Source organism: Cherax quadricarinatus, unplaced genomic scaffold (assembly GCF_038502225.1).
Source record: "Cherax quadricarinatus isolate ZL_2023a unplaced genomic scaffold, ASM3850222v1 Contig13, whole genome shotgun sequence".
Taxonomy (NCBI): Eukaryota; Metazoa; Arthropoda; class Malacostraca; order Decapoda; family Parastacidae; genus Cherax; species Cherax quadricarinatus.
Window position 1 is genome coordinate 491,561 of NW_027195039.1, and position 22,513 is coordinate 514,073.

The following is a 22,513-nucleotide window of genomic DNA, read 5'->3' on the forward strand; positions in this document are numbered from 1 at the left end:
GATGCACTCTCTCCACCACCTGATGCACTCTCCACCACCTGATGCACTCTCTCTACCACCTGATGCACTCTCTCCACCTGATGCACTCTCTCCACCACCTGATGCACTCTCTCCACCACCTGATGCACCTGATCTCTCCACCACCTGATGCACTCTCTCCACCACCTGATCTCTCCACCACCTGATGCCACCACCTCTCTCTCCACCACCTGATGCTCTCTCTCCACCACCTGATGCACTCTCTCCACCACCTGATGCACTCTCTCCACCACCTGATGCACTCTCTCCACCACCTGATGCACTCTCTCCACCACCTGATGCACTCTCTCCACCACCTGATGCACTCTCTCCACCACCTGATGCACTCTCTCTACCACCTGATGCACTCTCTCTACCACCTGATGCACTCTCTCCACCACCTGATGCACTCTCTCTACCACCTGATGCACTCTCTCCACCACCTGATGCACTCTCTCCACCACCTGATGCACACTCTCCACCACCTGATGCACTCTCTCCACCACCTGATGCACTCTCTCCACCACCTGATGCACTCTCTCCACCACCTGATGCACTCTCTCCACCACCTGATGCACTCTCTCCACCACCTGATGCACTCTCTCCACCACCTGATGCACTCTCTCCACCACCTGATGCACTCTCCACCACCTGATGCACTCTCTCCACCACCTGATGCACTCTCTCCACCACCTGATGCACTCTCTCCACCACCTGATGCACTCTCTCCACCACCTGATGCACTCTCTCCACCACCTGATCTCTCCACCACCTGATGCACTCTCTCCACCACCTGATGCACTCTCTCCACCACCTGATGCACTCTCTCACCACCTGATGCACTGATCTCTCTCACCACCTGATGCACTCTCTCCACCACCTGATGCACTCTCTCCACCACCTGATGCACTCTCTCCACCACCTGATGCACTCTCCACCACCTGATGCACTCTCTCCACCACCTGATGCACTCTCTCCACCACCTGATCTCTCCACCACCTGATGCACTCTCTCCACCACCTGATGCACTCTCTCCACCACCTGATGCTCTCTCTCCACCACCTGATGCACTCTCTCCACCACCTGATGCACTCTCTCCACCACCTGATGCACTCTCTCCACCACCTGATGCACTCTCTCCACCACCTGATGCACTCTCACCACCACCACTCTCTCTACCACCTGATGCACTCTCTCCACCACCTGATGCACTCTCTCCACCACCTGATGCACTCTCTCTACCACCTGATGCACTCTCTCCACCACCTGATGCACTCTCTCCACCACCTGATGCACTCTCTCCACCACCTGATGCACTCTCTCCACCACCTGATGCTCTCTCTCCACCACCTGATGCACTCTCTCCACCACCTGATGCACTCTCTCCACCACCTGATGCTCTCACTCTACCACCTGATGCACTCTCTCCACCACCTGATGCACTCTCTCCACCACCTGATGCACTCTCTCCACCACCTGATGCTCTCTCTCTACCACCTGATGCTCTCTCTCCACCACCTGATGCACTCTCTCCACCACCTGATGCTCTCTCTCCACCACCTGATGCACTCTCTCCACCACCTGATGCACTCTCTCCACCACCTGATGCACTCTCTCCACCACCTGATGCACTCTCTCCACCACCTGATGCACTCTCTCAACCACCTGATGCTCTCCACCACCTGATGCACTCTCTCACCACCTGATGCACTCTCTCCACCACCTGATGCTGATGCACTCTCTCCACCACCTGATGCACTCTCTCTCCACCACCTGATGCACTCTCTGATGCACTCCCCACCACCTGATGCACTCTCTCCACCACCTGATGCACTCTCTCCACCACCTGATGCACTCTCTCTACCACCTGATGCACTCTCTCCACCACCTGATGCTCTCTCTCTACCACCTGATGCACTCTCTCCACCACCTGATGCTCTCTCTCTACCACCTGATGCACTCTCTCTACCACCACTCTCTCCACCACCTGATGCACTCTCTCCACCACCTGATGCACTCTCTCCACCACCTGATGCACTCTCTCCACCACCTGATGCACTCTCTCCACCACCTGATGCACTCTCTCTACCACCTGATGCACTCTCTCCACCACCTGATGCACTCTCTCTACCACCTGATGCACTCTCTCCACCACCTGATGCACTCTCTCCACCACCTGATGCACTCTCTCCACCACCTGATGCACTCTCTCTACCACCTGATGCACCACCTGATGCACTCTCTCACCACCTGATGCACTCTCTCCACCACCTGATGCACTCTCTCCACCACCTGATGCACTCTCTCCACCACCTGATGCACTCTCTCCACCACCTGATGCACTCTCTCCACCACCTGATGCACTCTCTCCACCACCTGATGCACTCTCTCCACCACCTGATGCACTCTCTCCACCACCTGATGCACACTCTCCACCACCTGATGCACTCTCTCCACCACCTGATGCACTCTCTCCACCACCTGATGCACTCTCTCCACCACCTGATGCACTCTCTCCACCACCTGATGCACTCTCTCTTCCACCTGATGCACTCTCTCTTCCACCTGATGCACTCTCTCCACCACCTGATGCACTCTCTCCACCACCTGATGCACTCTCTCCACCACCTGATGCACTCTCTCCACCACCTGATGCACTCTCTCCACCACCTGATGCACTCTCTCCACCACCTGATGCACTCTCTCCACCACCTGATGCACTCTCTCCACCACCTGATGCTCTCTCACCCATCACCTGATGCACTCTCTCCACCACCTGATGCACTCTCTCCACCACCTGATGCACTCTCTCCACCACCTGATGCACTCTCTCTACCACCTGATGCACTCTCTCCACCACCTGATGCACTCTCTCCACCACCTGATGCACTCTCTCCACCACCTGATGCACTCTCTCTACCACCTGATGCACTCTCTCTACCACCTGATGCACTCTCTCTACCACCTGATGCACTCTCTCCACCACCTGATGCACTCTCTCCACCACCTGATGCACTCTCTCCACCACCTGATGCACTCTCTCCACCACCTGATGCACTCTCTCCACCACCTGATGCACTCTCTCCACCACCTGATGCACACTCTCCACCACCTGATGCACTCTCTCACCACCTGATGCACTCTCTCACCACCTGATGCACTCTCTCCACCACCTGATGCACTCTCTCTCACCACCTGATGCACTCTCTCCACCACCTGATCTCTCCACCACCTGATGCACTCTCTCCACCACCTGATGCACTCTCTCCACCACCTGATGCTCTCTCTCCACCACCTGATGCACTCTCTCCACCACCTGATGCACTCTCTCCACCACCTGATGCTCTCTCTCCACCACCTGATGCTCTCTCTCCACCACCTGATGCTCTCACTCTACCACCTGATGCTCTCTCTCCACCACCTGATGCACTCTCTCCACCACCTGATGCACTCTCTCCACCACCTGATGCTCTCTCTCCACCACCTGATGCACTCTCTCCACCACCTGATGCTCTCTCTCTACCACCTGATGCACTCTCTCCACCACCTGATGCACTCTCTCCACCACCTGATGCACTCTCTCCACCACCTGATGCACTCTCTCCACCACCTGATGCACTCTCTCCACCACCTGATGCACTCTCTCCACCACCTGATGCACTCTCTCCACCACCTGATGCACTCTCTCCACCACCTCTCTCTCCACCACCTGATGCACTCTCTCCACCACCTGATGCTCTCCACCACCTGATCTCTCCACCACCTGATGCACTCTCTCCACCACCTGATGCACTCTCTCCACCACCTGATGCACTCTCCACCACCTGATGCACTCTCTCCACCACCTGATGCACTCTCTCCACCACCTGATGCACTCTCTCCACCACCTGATGCACTCTCTCCACCACCTGATGCACTCTCTCCACCACCTGATGCACTCTCTCCACCACCTGATGCTCTCTCTCCACCACCTGATGCACTCTCTCCACCACCTGATGCACTCTCTCCACCACCTGATGCACTCTCTCCACCACCTGATGCTCTCTCTCCACCACCTGATGCACTCTCTCCACCACCTGATGCTCTCACTCTACCACCTGATGCACTCTCTCCACCACCTGATGCACTCTCTCCACCACCTGATGCACTCTCTCCACCACCTGATGCACTCTCTCCACCACCTGATGCACTCTCTCCACCACCTGATGCACTCTCTCCACCACCTGATGCACTCTCTCCACCACCTGATGCACTCTCTCCACCACCTGATGCTCTCTCTCCACCACCTGATGCACTCTCTCCACCACCTGATGCTCTCTCTCCACCACCTGATGCTCTCTCTCCACCACCTGATGCACTCTCTCCACCACCTGATGCTCTCTCTCCACCACCTGATGCACTCTCTCCACCACCTGATGCACTCTCTCCACCACCTGATGCTCTCACTCTACCACCTGATGCTCTCTCTCCACCTGATGCACTCTCTCCACCACCTGATGCACTCTCTCCACCACCTGATGCACTCTCTCCACCACCTGATGCACTCTCTCCACCACCTGATGCACTCTCTCCACCACCTGATGCACTCTCTCCACCACCTGATGCACTCTCTCCACCACCTGATGCACTCTCTCCACCACCTGATGCACTCTCTCCACCACCTGATGCACTCTCTCTTCCACCTGATGCACTCTCTCCACCACCTGATGCACTCTCTCCACCACCTGATGCACTCTCTCCACCACCTGATGCTCTCTCTCCACCACCTGATGCACTCTCTCCACCACCTGATGCACTCTCTCCACCACCTGATGCTCTCTCTCCACCACCTGATGCTCTCACTCTACCACCTGATGCACTCTCTCCACCACCTGATGCACTCTCTCCACCACCTGATGCACTCTCTCCACCACCTGATGCACTCTCTCCACCACCTGATGCACTCTCTCCACCACCTGATGCACTCTCTCCACCACCTGATGCACTCTCTCCACCACCTGATGCACTCTCTCCACCACCTGATGCACTCTCTCCACCACCTGATGCACTCTCTCCACCACCTGATGCACACTCTCCACCACCTGATGCACTCTCTCCACCACCTGATGCACTCTCTCCACCACCTGATGCACTCTCTCCACCACCTGATGCACTCTCTCCACCACCTGATGCACTCTCTCCACCACCTGATGCACTCTCTCCACCACCTGATGCACTCTCTCCACCACCTGATGCACTCTCTCCACCACCTGATGCACTCTCTCCACCACCTGATGCACTCTCTCTTCCACCTGATGCACTCTCTCCACCACCTGATGCACTCTCTCCACCACCTGATGCACTCTCCACCACCTGATGCACTCTCTCCACCACCTGATGCACTCTCTCCACCACCTGATGCACTCTCTCCACCACCTGATGCTCTCTCTCCACCACCTGATGCACTCTCTCCACCACCTGATGCACTCTCTCCACCACCTGATGCACTCTCTCCACCACCTGATGCACTCTCTCCACCACCTGATGCACTCTCTCCACCACCTGATGCACTCTCTCCACCACCTGATGCACTCTCTCCACCACCTGATGCACTCTCTCCACCACCTGATGCACTCTCTCCACCACCTGATGCACTCTCTCTACCACCTGATGCACTCTCTCCACCACCTGATGCACTCTCTCCACCACCTGATGCACTCTCTCCACCACCTGATGCACTCTCTCCACCACCTGATGCACTCTCCACCACCTGATGCACTCTCCACCACCTGATGCACTCTCTCCACCACCTGATGCACTCTCTCTACCACCTGATGCACTCTCTCCACCACCTGATGCACTCTCTCTACCACCTGATGCACTCTCTCCACCACCTGATGCACTCTCTCCACCACCTGATGCACTCTCCACCACCTGATGCACTCTCTCCACCACCTGATGCACTCTCTCCACCACCTGATGCACTCTCTCCACCACCTGATGCACTCTCTCCACCACCTGATGCACTCTCCACCACCTGATGCACTCTCTCCACCACCTGATGCACTCTCTCCACCACCTGATGCACTCTCTCCACCACCTGATGCACTCTCCACCACCTGATGCACTCTCTCCACCACCTGATGCACTCTCTCCACCACCTGATGCACTCTCTCCACCACCTGATGCACTCTCTCCACCACCTGATGCACTCTCTCCACCACCTGATGCACTCTCCACCACCTCTCTCCACCACCTGATGCACTCTCCCCACCACCTGATGCTCTCTCCACCACCTGATGCACTCTCTCCACCACCTGATGCACTCTCTCTACCACCTGATGCACTCTCTCCACCACCTGATGCACTCTCTCCACCACCTGATGCACTCTCTCCACCACCTGATGCACTCTCTCCACCACCACTCTCTCCACCACCTGATGCACTCTCTCCACCACCTGATGCACACTCTCCACCACCTGATGCACTCTCTCCACCACCTGATGCACACTCTCCACCACCTGATGCACTCTCTCCACCACCTGATGCACTCTCTCCTCTCCACCACCTGATGCACTCTCTCCACCACCTGATGCACTCTCTCCACCACCTGATGCTGATGCACTCTCTCCACCACCTGATGCACTCTCTCCACCACCTGATGCACTCTCTCCACCACCTGATGCACACTCTCCACCACCTGATGCACTCTCTCCACCACCTGATGCACTCTCTCCACCACCTGATGCACTCTCTCCACCACCTGATGCACCTCTCTCCACCACCTGATGCACTCTCTCCACCACCTGATGCACTCTCTCCACCACCTGATGCACCTCTCTCCTCCACCTGATGCACTCTCTCCACCACCTGATGCACTCTCTCCACCACCTGATGCACTCTCTCCACCACCTGATGCACTCTCTCCACCACCTGATGCACTCTCTCCACCACCTGATGCACTCTCTCCACCACCTGATGCACTCTCTCCACCACCTGATGCACTCTCTCCACCACCTGATGCACTCTCTCCACCACCTGATGCACTCTCTCCACCACCTGATGCACTCTCTCTCTCCACCACCTGATGCACTCTCTCCACCACCTGATGCACTCTCTCCACCACCTGATGCACTCTCTCCACCACCTGATGCACTCTCTCCACCACCTGATGCACTCTCTCCACCACCTGATGCACTCTCCACCACCTGATGCACTCTCCACCACCTGATGCACTCTCTCCACCACCTGATGCACTCTCTCCACCACCTGATGCACTCTCCACCACCTGATGCACTCTCCACCACCTGATGCACTCTCTCCACCACCTGATGCACTCTCTCCACCACCTGATGCACTCTCTCCACCACCTGATGCACTCTCTCCACCACCTGATGCACTCTCTCCACCACCTGATGCACTCTCTCCACCACCTGATGCACTCTCTCCACCACCTGATGCACTCTCTCCACCACCTGATGCACTCTCTCCACCACCTGATGCACTCTCTCCACCACCTGATGCACTCTCGCCACCACCTGATGCACTCTCGCCACCACCTGATGCACCTGCACTCTCCACCACCTGATGCACCTGATGCACTCTCCACCACCTGATGCACTCTCTCCACCACCTGATGCACTCTCTCCACCACCTGATGCTGATGCACTCTCTCCACCACCTGATGCTCTCTCTCCACCACCTGATGCACTCTCTCCACCACCTGATGCTCTCTCTCCACCACCTGATGCACTCTCTCCACCACCTGATGCACTCTCTCCACCACCTGATGCTCTCTCCACCACCTGATGCTCTCTCTCCACCACCTGATGCACTCTCTCCACCACCTGATGCTCTCTCTCCACCACCTGATGCACTCTCTCCACCACCTGATGCACTCTCTCCACCACCTGATGCACTCTCCACCACCTGATGCACTCTCCACCACACTCACCTCTGCCTCCTTACTTCCAGAAAATGTTTACATCCCTGCCCAGTGCTTGAAATTGCTGCCTCTCTTTCTTCATCATTTTTAACAACTTAGAATATTCCCTCCATCTTTCAGTACCTACACTGTCCCATCTAACATCTCTCTTCTTCCATGTTTACCAAGTCCACTTGCACCCCAGACTTTCTCAACGCATCTTACCTTTGATATACCTTTGATGAGTTTCCAGAGTCTTACTACTCCTGGAACCCATCCATGGGCCAGGCTCGTGCTAAAATATTTTCTTCTTTGCATCAAAATCTACCAATAAATCCTCATCTATTCTTTCATTAGCTCTCCTTATTATTACTTAGAAAAATATACTACACATTTTTTAAATAAAACTGGCAAATTAGCACCTACACAATCAAATAACCATCAAATGTTGTAAGCATGATACAGCAGTGTTTAAAGTTGGAAGTACATCAGAGGAGACATGCTCAGGTTACCACATGGGAACTGCTCCACTATTTTCCTTATAATCTACTATCTTAGGAATAGTTGCCTATCAGTGTGACTTCTATATCACAGCTGAATTGAATTTTCAACCACTTTTCTTCCAGTACAATCATTTTTTAACTTGTCTAGTGTATATGTTCACTAACACTCATCCTGAGGTTTACTAGCACTCACCCTGAGGTCTACTACACTCACTCTGATGTCTACTAACACTCACTCTCAGGTCTACACCAGACACATTGCAGGCTCCCAGCACCAGCAGCCTTAGAGAATCTTGATCAATACAGCAGATTTTGACTTATCTCTGCATAATGGAGGTTTGTGATCTACATTATTACTCTTTCTAATACTTGTGCTTGCAGTAATGTCTTCTGATATTTAATGTGTATGGTGTCACGGCCGATAGATCAGGCTGGCACTTGCACATCCCAAGTGTTGTCAATTGTACCATTTAAATAACTTAATGTACCATTTGTCATTTGTTCATTAGCTACTTCTCTTATTGTGCATATGATTGTATTTAACTGCATAAGAAATCAACTTAATAGTCCACATCTATTCTTAAATAATCATTAGGCATTAGGATTAGTTTTCCTGAAATGCATAGCATACTACTGACTTTCTATTGTGCCTATCAGTATTTTATTACATGTATTACATGTATTTGTACTTAGTTGTTGCAGTCACCACACACTCACACTCCTGATGAACTGTGATTTAAGTATTCATTGCTGTACATGTAGAGTGTGTTCCCATTGCCACTTGATTGTGTTTAGCTCCACAGACAGTGGTTTTTAAGCATGAACTTGCACTCTCAGTGTTTAAAATGTTTGATAGTTTCCTGGTTCATATGCCTTTGAAACGATAATTATTTCTGGAATTATTGCCTTAAACACAGACTGTGCTCCCATGGGCTCTCTGTCTTCAGTGTGGTTGATGAATTTCCAGTGGACCTCATAGGAAACAAGTTAGAGCTGTCTTTAGATGTTTGACCTACAGATGGCATTGACTGTTGTTTAATTAATGCATATATGTTGATTAAATATGAATATGAATGTGTAAATTCAAGAATTATGTGGATTAAAGTAAAGGTTGGATGCGAGAAGTGGGTCATAATAAGCGTGTATGCACCTGGAGAAGAGAGGAATGCAGAGGAGAGAGAGAGATTTTGGGAGATGTTAAGTGAATGTATAGGAGCCTTTGAACCAAGTGAGAGAGTAATTGTGGTAGGGGACTTGAATGCTAAAGTAGGAGAAACTTTTAGAGAGGGTGTGGTAGGTAAGTTTGGGGTGCCAGGTGTAAATGATAATGGGAGCCCTTTGATTGAACTTTGTATAGAAAGGGGTTTAGTTATAGGTAATACATATTTTAAGAAAAAGAGGATAAATAAGTATACACGATATGATGTAGGGCGAAATGACAGTAGTTTGTTGGATTATGTATTGGTAGATAAAAGACTGTTGAGTAGACTTCAGGATGTACATGTTTATAGAGGGGCCACAGATATATCAGATCACTTTCTAGTTGTAGCTACACTGAGAGTAAAAGGTAGATGGGATACAAGGAGAATAGAAGCATCAGGGAAGAGAGAGGTGAAGGTTTATAAACTAAAAGAGGAGGCAGTTAGGGTAAGATATAAACAGCTATTGGAGGATAGATGGGCTAATGAGAGCATAGGCAATGGGGTCGAAGAGGTATGGGGTAGGTTTAAAAATGTAGTGTTAGAGTGTTCAGCAGAAGTTTGTGGTTACAGGAAAGTGGGTGCAGGAGGGAAGAGGAGCGATTGGTGGAATGATGATGTAAAGAGAGTAGTAAGGGAGAAAAAGTTAGCATATGAGAAGTTTTTACAAAGTAGAAGTGATGCAAGGAGGGAAGAGTATATGGAGAAAAAGAGAGAAGTTAAGAGAGTGGTGAAGCAATGTAAAAAGAGAGCAAATGAGAGAGTGGGTGAGATGTTATCAACAAATTTTGTTGAAAATAAGAAAAAGTTTTGGAGTGAGATTAACAAGTTAAGAAAGCCTAGAGAACAAATGGATTTGTCAGTTAAAAATAGGAGAGGAGAGTTATTAAATGGAGAGGTAGAGGTATTGGGAAGATGGAAGGAATATTTTGAGGAATTGTTAAATGTTGATGAAGATAGGGAAGCTGTGATTTCGTGTATAGGGCAAGGAGGAATAACATCTTGTAGGAGTGAGGAAGAGCCAGTTGTGAGTGTGGGGGAAGTTCGTGAGGCAGTAGGTAAAATGAAAGGGGGTAAGGCAGCCGGGATTGATGGGATAAAGATAGAAATGTTAAAAGCAGGTGGGGATATAGTTTTGGAGTGGTTGGTGCAATTATTTAATAAATGTATGGAAGAGGGTAAGGTACCTAGGGATTGGCAGAGAGCATGCATAGTTCCTTTGTATAAAGGCAAAGGGGATAAAAGAGAGTGCAAAAATTATAGGGGGATAAGTCTGTTGAGTGTACCTGGTAAAGTGTATGGTAGAGTTATAATTGAAAGAATTAAGAGTAAGACGGAGAATAGGATAGCAGATGAACAAGGAGGTTTTAGGAAAGGTAGGGGGTGTGTGGACCAGGTGTTTACAGTGAAACATATAAGTGAACAGTATTTAGATAAGGCTAAAGAGGTCTTTGTGGCATTTATGGATTTGGAAAAGGCGTATGACAGGGTGGATAGGGGGGCAATGTGGCAGATGTTGCAAGTGTATGGTGTAGGAGGTAGGTTACTGAAAGCAGTGAAGAGTTTTTACGAGGATAGTGAGGCTCAAGTTAGAGTATGTAGGAAAGAGGGAAATTTTTTCCCAGTAAAAGTAGGCCTTAGACAAGGATGTGTGATGTCACCGTGGTTGTTTAATATATTTATAGATGGGGTTGTAAGAGAAGTAAATGCGAGGGTCTTGGCAAGAGGCGTGGAGTTAAAAGATAAAGAATTACACACAAAGTGGGAGTTGTCACAGCTGCTCTTTGCCGATGACACTGTGCTCTTGGGAGATTCTGAAGAGAAGTTGCAGAGATTGGTGGATGAATTTGGTAGGGTGTGCAAAAGAAGAAAATTAAAGGTGAATACAGGAAAGAGTAAGGTTATGAGGATAACAAAAAGATTAGGTGATGAAAGATTGAATATCAGATTGGAGGGAGAGAGTATGGAGGAGGTGAACGTATTCAGATATTTGGGAGTGGACGTGTCAGCGGATGGGTCTATGAAAGATGAGGTGAATCATAGAATTGATGAGGGAAAAAGAGTGAGTGGTGCACTTAGGAGTCTGTGGAGACAAAGAACTTTGTCCTTGGAGGCAAAGAGGGGAATGTATGAGAGTATAGTTTTACCAACGCTCTTATATGGGTGTGAAGCGTGGGTGATGAATGTTGCAGCGAGGAGAAGGCTGGAGGCAGTGGAGATGTCATGTCTGAGGGCAATGTGTGGTGTGAATATAATGCAGAGAATTCGTAGTTTGGAAGTTAGGAGGAGGTGCGGGATTACCAAAACTGTTGTCCAGAGGGCTGAGGAAGGGTTGTTGAGGTGGTTCGGACATGTAGAGAGAATGGAGCGAAACAGAATGACTTCAAGAGTGTATCAGTCTGTAGTGGAAGGAAGGCGGGGTAGGGGTCGGCCTAGGAAGGGTTGGAGGGAGGGGGTAAAGGAGGTTTTGTGTGCGAGGGGCTTGGACTTCCAGCAGGCATGCGTGAGCGTGTTTGATAGGAGTGAATGGAGACAAATGGTTTTTAATACTTGACGTGCTGTTGGAGTGTGAGCAAAGTAACATTTATGAAGGGATTCAGGGAAACCGGCAGGCCGGACTTGAGTCCTGGAGATGGGAAGTACAGTGCCTGCACTCTGAAGGAGGGGTGTTAATGTTGCAGTTTAAAAACTGTAGTGTAAAGCACCCTTCTGGCAAGACAGTGATGGAGTGAATGATGGTGAAAGTTTTTCTTTTTCGGGCCACCCTGCCTTGGTGGGAATCGGCCGGTGTGATAATAAAAAAAAAAAATGTTGATTAAAGAGAAGAGAGCCACACTACAGTAGTAGGATGTGTTAAGGGCAGTCAACAGCTGGACTGTCTCAGAGAGAGAAATGGGGGAGGGTTATGTTGGAGGGTAACCGGAGTGGTGGAGAGGATGGAGTGCCCTCTCTCCTTCTCCTCACACTGATACATCCAGTACATGGGCACCAGGGAGGCAGGGAGACATACAGGGAGGGAGGCACAGAGACAGGGAGGGAGGGAGGGAGAGTGTAAACAGAGCCGCTGCTTCACCACACACCATGACACACTAACACTCAGGGGAGGTCAGGTGGTGCCTGTATTTCTTTACTGTGGGAGGGAGGGGGTTAGGGGTAGCTGCCTGGTTGGAAGGTGACTAAGAGAGACTTTTTGAAGCAGCTTTATTCTTACTTTTTTTTTACTAGGACAACTAAGGGAATTTGTGTGTGTTGAAGCCCCTCAAGCAGCACCTTGGTCCAAACACCCACCAAAAAAAAATACATTTTTTTATTTTAACACACCGACTGTCTCCCACCGAGAGAGGTGACCCGAAAAAGAAAAACTTTAAAGCTTGTCTTCTTTTTAAATTTAGTAATTTATACAGGAGAAGGGGTTACTAGCCCCTTGACCTGGCATTTTAGTCGCCTCTGACAACACACGTGGCTCACAGAGGAAGAATTTTGTTCCACTTTTCCATGGAGAAACATAATTTTTATATGTATGATTTTTGACCATGTCTTACCCATAATATGTGAACTAAACACAGATGAAAAATTTTATATGTATGATTTTTGACCATGTCTTACCCATAATATGTGAACTAAACACAGATGAATGACATATGCATGTGCAAAATGTCACTACATGTAGTGAAAAATAATAGTAAAAAAGATAAATGCAACTTACATTAAACAAAATTGCAATTTTTAAATATACATTTCTGCATTTATGATAACTGCAGATAAGTGTCATTAGTTATTAAGTTATTCCATAATGAAGTGTGGTGAGTGTCTGCTCATGTGTCTCTAAATAAACAAAACAAACAACTTCAGTTCTTTGCATAGTATACAAAGTGTAGTTTACATGTAGTAAAATATTGTTAAACACAAAGAAAGCCACTAACGTTGATGTCCATTATACACCAGGTTCCACCTACCACCTTTATTATTTCTCAACATCATCGCAGACAAAAACAAGAACAACACCTTCGTATCATCTCTTGCTGACGATACCAGAATAAGCGTCAGTGTTATCGACAGAATCTTCCAATGGGCAAATCAATATAATATGATGTTCATTATTTACAACTTTTAACTGCTTTGATATAGGAAGAATGAAGAAGTCAAGCATAACATCTCATGTAGCATAAGAAACACATAGAGGAGGACCCCACTTATACAGCACCTACTACTAACTAACAGGTGATTTCAACATAATCATACTACACGACCAGGACCCACAAGTAACCGAATTCACAAACACAATGAGTAACTGCCTGTTGCTACCAGCAATATCTAAACCTACAAGAATCTCCGAGACAAGCATCTCCTTAATAGACCACATCTGGACAAACACCATATCCCCTTTAAAATCAGTCATAATCACAGACAACACTACAGACCACTACCCAACCTTTCTCATAACTAATCTGGGCAAACTACCACAAGACATTACTAAAGTTAGTAATGTCTTGTGGCAGTTTGCCACAACTTTATAGCAGCTATGAATAACATCGATTGGCAAAATGAGCTTGAAACATATACAGATATGAATGAATGTATAAATAATTTTCTAAAAAAAGCCCAATGCCTCTATAATAGACATTGTCCCAGAAAAACTAAACAGATCACAGCAAAGAGACTGAATAATCCCTGGCTAACACCAAGCATCCTCAAATCCATTAACACAAAGCATAAATACGAAAAACAGTATAGAATGGGTTAAATAACTAGAGAACAGTCTAAATGTTACTCGTCAGCACTTACCAGCCTGATAAGATCTAAAAAATTGTATTATGAAAATAGATTACATAACATCAAAGGTGATATGAAAAAAACCTGGAAAACTCTATCTGAAATTCTTGGAACTAAAAAGTTATCCAAAAACAAAACAATCAAACTAACAAAATCAGATGAACCCCAACTCACTCCAACCGAAACAGCAAACAGACTTAATGTTTTCTTCTCCACCATAGGAAAAAATCTAGCAAACAAAATACCAAGCACAAACGCCCGTCCATCAGACTACCTCACAGGTACCTACCCAAATATGCTATTCCTAGCTCCAACCAACCCCATAGAAGTTACGCTCATCATAAACACCCTTAAAAACAAGGCAGGAGACATAAACAACTTGCCTGCTTTTATGTACAAAAAAGCTTCTCGAGTATTGTCACCAATTATTGCAACGCTCTTTAACAAATCCATTGAATCATCTACCTTCCCAACAATCCTCAAAATAGCGAGGGTCACTCCGATCCATAAAGGAGGTGACCAAGCTGACTTGAATAACTATAGACCAATATCTAACTTACCACTGCTCTCTAAAATCTTTGAAAAATTAATTCATAGACGGATCTATTCCTACCTCATTTCACACAACATATTAAACCATTGTCAGTTTGGATTCAGGAATAATAAAAACACAAATGACGCTATCATACACATGCTAGAACTAATATATACCGCACTTGAAAAGAAAGAAGTCCCGCTGGGCATTTTCATTGATTTACGTAAAGCTTTTGATACAGTCGACCATGAACTACTGTACTCCAGATTAATGCACTATGGTATCAGAGGCCACTCCCTCAACTACCTAAAGTCATACCTTAGTAACAGAACTCAGTATGTGTATGCAAATGATGCAAACTCTTCCACCCAACCAATCACAGTAGGAGTCCCACAAGGAAGTGTCCTTGTACCACTCCTCTTTCTCATCTACATCAATGATCTACTGAATACATCACAGCTACTCAAACCAATATTATTTGCAGATGACACTACATATGTCTTTTTCCACCCAAACACAGTCATACTAGCACACACAGTCAGTGCTGAATTACAGAAAATATCTGCCTGGATGATGACTAACAAACTTACCCTGAACACTGATAAAACCTATTTCATTCAGTTTGGAAACAAAGCTGCAAATGATCCAATTAACATAATGCTAAATGGATCATCAGTCACAAGACTCACAGAGGGAAAATTCCTAGGTATCCACCTTGACAGTAGCCTTAAGTTCCGGACACACACACAACAAATCACCAAGAAAATCTCCAAGACTGTAGGCATACTATCAAAGATAAGGTACAACGTTCCACAATCAGCTCTCCTGGCATTGTACCATTCACTCATATACCTTTATCTTACATATGGAATTTGTGCATGGGGATCAACAACATCCAATCACCTAAAACTCCTAATAACCCAGCAAAAGGCAGCAGTAAGAATAACAAATTCCCACTCCTGCCAACATACTCCACCAATTTTCAAAAGTCTGAATCTGCTCACCATTAAGAACATCCATACTTATTCATGTGCCTACTACATACACAGAACAATACACACAAACATAACCCCTCCCCCTCAAACTTCTCCTCACCAACCTTAACAGGACACATGACCACAACACAAGACACAGATCTCTTTTTGATATACCTCGTGTCCATATCACACTGTGTAAAAACTCTATGCACATAAAGGTCCCCAAAATATGGAATTCATTACCAGAAGATATTAAAGTAACGCAGTCTGAAAATCAATTTAAGACTCTTCTCAAAAACCACTTAATCACCCTAGACTAAACTCTAAATACTCAGTACACATTTACTCACCTATGTACTCCCACATCATAACTGAAACAATCACATTGAACCTTTTATTCTTTGTTGACAGGAATATAATTGAATCATTGTTTTCACAAAAAGCATTTTTGAATATAAATATATCTTTGTATTATACAAATTTTGATTCATTTATAATTAATAATCTACTGTACAACTATGAAATAATTACTATCCTACTGTACAACTATGATATACTCCTCAGTGTTAAGTAGACTGTAAGTCAATAATGTTAAGTTGGACCATAATGCCTAGGCATAATAGAGGCTCTCCTTGTATTACAACCCACTATTGTAAATACAAAATCTCAATGTACTGTTTGTAAAGACATAAAATAAATAAATAAATAAATAGATTCTAGGCTACTACTGTAAAACAAAAATCACTGTAAAGTGATACAGCTTTTTTTCACCTTCAGATGCATATAAAAGTCTGATAACATGTTTACACTATTATATATTGAGTGAGCAATATAGCTAGGCCTAAAAAATGCATATATAGTGCACACATTACTTACCTTAAAACACCTTCATCCTTAGCTTATAGTGAGTGGTGATTGTTTATTGTAGGAAGTCTGAATAAATGGTGATTGTTTATTGTAGGAAGTCTGAATAAATGGTGATTGTTTATTGTAGGAAGTCTGAATAAATGGAGAATGTTTATTGTAGGAAGTCTGAATAAATGGAGAATGTTTATTGTAGGAAGTCTGAATAAATGGTGATTGTTTATTGTAGGAAGTCTGAATAAATGGTGATTGTTTATTGTAGGAAGTCTGAATAATGTTTATTGTAGGAAGTCTGAATAAATGGTGATTGTTTATTGTAGGAAGTCTGAATAAATGGAGAATGTTTATTGTAGGAAGTCTGAATAAATGGTGATTGTTTATTGTAGGAAGTCTGAATAAATGGAGAATGTTTATTGTAGGAAGTCTGAATAAATGGTGATTGTTTATTGTAGGAAGTCTGAATAAATGGAGAAATGGAGAATGTTTATTGTAGGAAGTCTGAATAAATGGAGAATGTTTATTGTAGGAAGTCTGAATAAATGGAGAATGTTTATTGCAGGAAGTCTGAATAAATGGAGAATGTTTATTGTAGGAAGTCTGAATAAATGGAGAATGTTTATTGTAGGAAGTCTGAATAAATGGAGAATGTTTATTGCAGGAAGTCTGAATAAATGGAGAATGTTTATTGTAGGAAGTCTGAATAAATGGAGAATGTTTATTGCAGGAAGTCTGAATAAATGGAGAATGTTTATTGTAGGAAGTCTGAATAAATGGAGAATGTTTATTGTAGGAAGTCTGAATAAATGGAGAATGTTTATTGTAGGAAGTCTGAATAAATGGAGAATGTTTATTGTAGGAAGTCTGAATAAATGGAGAATGTTTATTGTAGGAAGTCTGAATAAATGGAGAATGTTTATTGTAGGAAGTCTGAATAAATGGAGAATGTTTATTGTAGGAAGTCTGAATAAATGGAGAATGTTTATTGTAGGAAGTCTGAATAAATGGAGAATGGTTATAATTGTAAACCACCATATTAACAAACTGCTGTAAAGCGGGGCCTTCCTGTACAAGACTTAGCTATGATACTGTTTGACTTTCTGTCATTTAAACACCTAAATAAATGTAAATATTTATATAGGTGAGTACAAATGAGAAGCACATCATAAATAAATGTAAATATTTATATAGGTGAGTACAGATGAGAAGCACATCATAAATAAATGTAAATATTTATATAGGTGAGTACAAATGAGAAGCACATCCCTCTGGCGCTCAGCAGACAATCCAGCCTCCACTATGTCTTGTGTTGCATGTCCCACATGGATTTAGCGCTTAATATGAATTATTTAAATTACGTATAGTTAAATACATACAAATTCAGCAAAGGCAAGTTAAAGGACAGGACAAATTGTGAGAACTTTCAGACAAGAGCAATAATTTATTGTTCTCGTACACCTTGAACATTGTTCTCTAGTTGTAGTGACTTTGATGGCAGGAGAGGTAATATAGCATAACATAGACTCTGTAAACACCTGAACCACTGTGAATGCATCAATACACTTGGATTGTTCTCTGTGCAACAAAGAAATTAGAAATACCTGATAATACACAGTACATAGAAGATGCTTGAGGGTCTAATACTAATTGACACACTAAACAAATATCCTCAAAACAGGTGAGGTTTGATCCCACGACAAGTGAGTCCTAAAATTCCAGGCCAGTTCATAAGTCACTCAGCCAGAAGTGAGATATATAAGAGTGGCTAGAATATATCTAGCGTAAAGCAGAGTTGCCTTGGGCACACTAAGAGAGCACTGTGTCAGCAACTGCAGTTTAAGACTGTTCAGCTTGCTACCAGTAGATATCAGAAATGTTGGTGCAGTAAGTGTAGAAGTCTGCAAGAAACTGACCCAGTGCTTCTGTGTGCCATATCAACTAGGCTGTGATCACTGTGTGGGCTAACAGGTTGCTAACAGCAATAGCCTGGTCAAATAGGCAGTCAACAGGAAAACCTGGTCCTAAGCCAAGCTGCAAGAGTAGGAAAACTCTCAAAACTGTCACAAGAGAATATCACAGGTATAAGTTCTGAGTTCTGAAGGCAATACTCCTCCTGATCTTCATCTTGAAGACTTGCAGTGTTCTGAAGAGATCACCTTATGTATCCATCTCCATCCTACACTCAACTGTATCTTCCATATCCCATGTTTTCTTGTGCATATGAAATATTAGTAGAGCTTCTGTTTGTTTCTAGGAGTATATGCACATTTTGGATCATTGATGGTAGTGTCCTCGCTCTTTGTGTGTGTATGGGTGTCCATCTTTCCCCTTCCTCCAGTTTTGTGTGCATGCATACATGTGTGTGCTTGTGTGTGTGCACTTTTGTGTATGTGTGAGTGTCTTTAGCACCCAGGACCTTGGTTTTTCTGGACTTTTGATATTAAGGGAGTCACTATTTCCTTGAGGAGCAACCTTCTCTGAATTTGAAGATACATTCCTTTCTTGCTGCTTTTGCTGCCTTGTGTTAACGTTGGTAGAATAACTGAATATGTATTAGGTAAAAAGATACAAGTGCAACAAATGTGACATTTTATTGTGGCAACGTTTCGCTCTCCAGGAACTTTATCAAGCTGTTATAGCACTTGTGTCCTTTTACCTAACATTTTACCTTGTATTATAGCTGTTGCACTTGTGTCCTTTTACCTAACATTTTGCTGCCTTCCTTATGAGACTTGTAGCTATCATGTCTTCTTGTATTTTCTTGACAGTGGTACATTTGACAGTGACAACTGAAGATACTAGTGGAATAGGATGATTACCATCTTCCTCCTGCCTTCATCTACATTGTCCTAGTAACTATTGGCTTGGTTCTGGTAACATTTCCAGTGTTCTCCAGTACTTGAAACTGAAGAATGTCTGATGGTGGTGAATGTCTTTACTTAACATTTAGTCATAGCATAAATTAGAGAGAACAACATACACAGACATTGGAGGAGCCACCAAGTGAAACCTAGATGGTTCTTTATATTGTAACAGTGGTAGTTCCCCATAAAGGATGATTGAGTTGGAAAATTTTAGAGCTGTGGATGAGTGGAACAAACTTCTGAGTAGTGTCATTGAAGCTAAAACCTTGAGTAGCTTTAAAAATAGGTTATACACTATGTGAGTGGGTGTAATTTGGACCTGACTGGCTTGGATCAGTGGGTCTGATGCAGTTCTCCTTACTTCTTAAGTAGTGTAACTTGGACCTGCCTAGCATGAGCCAGAAGGTGTGCTATAATGCTCCTTTCTTATGTTCTTATGAGTTTGTGACACATGTGTTGGTTATGACTGGTTGCTGGTGCTGACACACCTGCTCTTTCTGTCCAGACAGGTGTATGAAATAATGAACTGAGCAACATTCTTTAACCAAGGATGCAAGGCTTGGCCTAAGAATGTAGATAAATGGTTCAGAGAACTGACAAGTTTGTAAATTAGACACTATGTGCAACACTTTGGAATCAATAAAGATACCCAAGTGTTGCACATGTGTCTAATTTATCAATTTGCTTTTCTTGCATCCCCTTGCTTGTGTCTTTGTGGGAATTAATTTTTCAAAATCTGAAGTCACCAATAATACAGTATGTTAACTGCCTCAGTTCTTCACAGTTTGAGTTTCTGTCTCCTCACAATGGTAATTTTATGTTTCCAGTTAATATAGTAAACAGTTGTTACAAGAATTAATAACAAGTTGCTTATACAGATTTATTGTAAAGCCCTCAAGATATGCACAGCATTTTAGGAATTCTTAAAACTAGCTTTACACTACGATACAAAGCTTTGTTGTTTGAGATTAAAAAGCTATGTTATGAATCTTACTGCTACTCGGTCTGAGACCAGGCCTCATGGTGGTTCAGGGTCTGATCAACCAGGCTGTTACTGCTGGCCGAACGCAAACTGATGTACAAACCACAGCCCGGCTGGTCAGGTACTGACTTTAGGTGCCTGTCCAGTGCCTTCTTGGAAACAGCCAGGGGTCTGTTGGTAATCCCCCTTATGTATGCTGAGAGGCAGTTGAACAGTCTTGGGCCCCTGATTGTGTTGTCTCTTATCATACTAGTGGCACCCTTGCTTTTCATTGGGGGGATGTTGCATTGTCTGCTGAGTGGGTGGTAGCAAACCCTATATGTATGCCATTTTTCATTTACATATATACCTAAATATATGAGACATATACTCATATTATTGTGCCTACTACATATACAGAACATTAAATTCTACTATAAATCCTCCACTTAAACTTCTCCTTGATAGTTACAGCAGAATGCACAGTCACAATACAAGGCATAAGGCACTCTGACATCCCTCGTGTCAGTCTCACACTATGCAAAAACGCTATGCACGTAAAGGGCCCGAAGATCTGGAACTCACTACCGAAACCAGTAAAGGATCCCCTGACTATTTATAAATTTAAGATTTTGCTAAAAAATCATCTTATTTATTTATTTATTTATTTATTTATTTATTTATTTATTTATTTATTTATTTATGTATTTATTTATTTATTTATTTTATGTCTTTGCAAAAAATACATTGAGATTTTATATTTACAATAGTGGGTTGTAATACAAAGAGAGCCTCTATTATGCCTAGGCATTATGGTCCAACTTAACATTATTGACTTACAGTCTACTTAACACTTAGGATTATATCATAGTTGTACAGTAGGACAGTAATTATTTCATAGTTGAACAGTAGATTATTAATTGTAAGTGAATTAAATTTGTATAAGACAAAGGATATATTCATATAGTCTAAAATGCTTTTTGTGAAAACAATGGTTCAATTATATTCCTGTCAACATATTCCTCTCAATAATAACCAAATCAACCAAAACAACTTCTAATCAGTTATTATGTGACCTCTAGTCTTTTAAACATCTGCCAACCCATGAAATATTACTGCCTGAACCATTAATTGTAATATTATTGTTATTATGTACAACTTGAAGATCATTATTCTTATAAACCTCCACCTTGACTACCTCACATTAGTATTAAGATTAAGTAAGATTGTAGTCAAGTTAACCACTTTTATCCTGTCTGGTTTTAAGTAGTTACTATGTACAGTGGAACCCCAAGTTTCGGCCATAATCCATTCCAGGAGCTAGGCCTAAACTCGAAACAGCCAAAAGGCAAAACAATATTTCCTCTAAGAAATAACGTAAATAAAATTAATCCATTCCAGACCCTCAAAAATATTCACAAAAAATAAATTTTTGAAGAATAACTATAGTTTTACATACACACAACACAGATTAATGCATGTACTAGTATACAATAGATCAATTAAAATTTAAATAAACATTTAAAGTAACATTTACTCACCTTTATTGAAGAGATTTGCTGGCATGTGGAAGACAGGGAGGAGGAGAGAGAGAGGACTTGCTGTTGTGTTCCTCACTTTCTTTACCACAGGGCCCATAGTGGCTTATTTTACCACAGGGCCCATAGTGGCTTATTTTACCACAGGGCCCATAGTGGCTTATTTTACCACAGGGCCCATAGTGGCTTATTTTACCACAGGGCCCATAGTGGCTTATTTTACCACAGGGCCCATAGTGGCTTATTTTACCACAGGGCCCATAGTGGCTTATTTCACAGTCACAATTAATGAAGAAGCACTGCCAGTTCTTCTTAGGCTTCAAAGAACTACCAGCATCACTACTCTTGCACTGTGGGTCCATTCTTAAGCAAAATTAACGG

General features: G+C 44.5%; 1 protein-coding gene across 3 annotated transcripts in view; it reads left to right on the forward strand.

Moving 5' to 3' along the window:
* The window catches only part of LOC128685843 (copine-8), a 93,630-nt gene that overhangs the window by 67,933 nt on the left and 3,184 nt on the right, over nucleotides 1-22,513 (forward strand). Inside the window, exon 7 of one of the 3 annotated variants that reach the window (XM_070079750.1) lies at nucleotides 8,667-8,760. The exons of the other annotated variants lie outside the window; for them this stretch is intronic. Coding sequence (XP_069935851.1) covers nucleotides 8,667-8,711 — 45 coding nt within the window. The 3' untranslated portion in view covers nucleotides 8,712-8,760. The remainder of the gene's footprint in view (nucleotides 1-8,666; nucleotides 8,761-22,513) is intronic. 3 annotated transcript variants of the gene reach the window in all.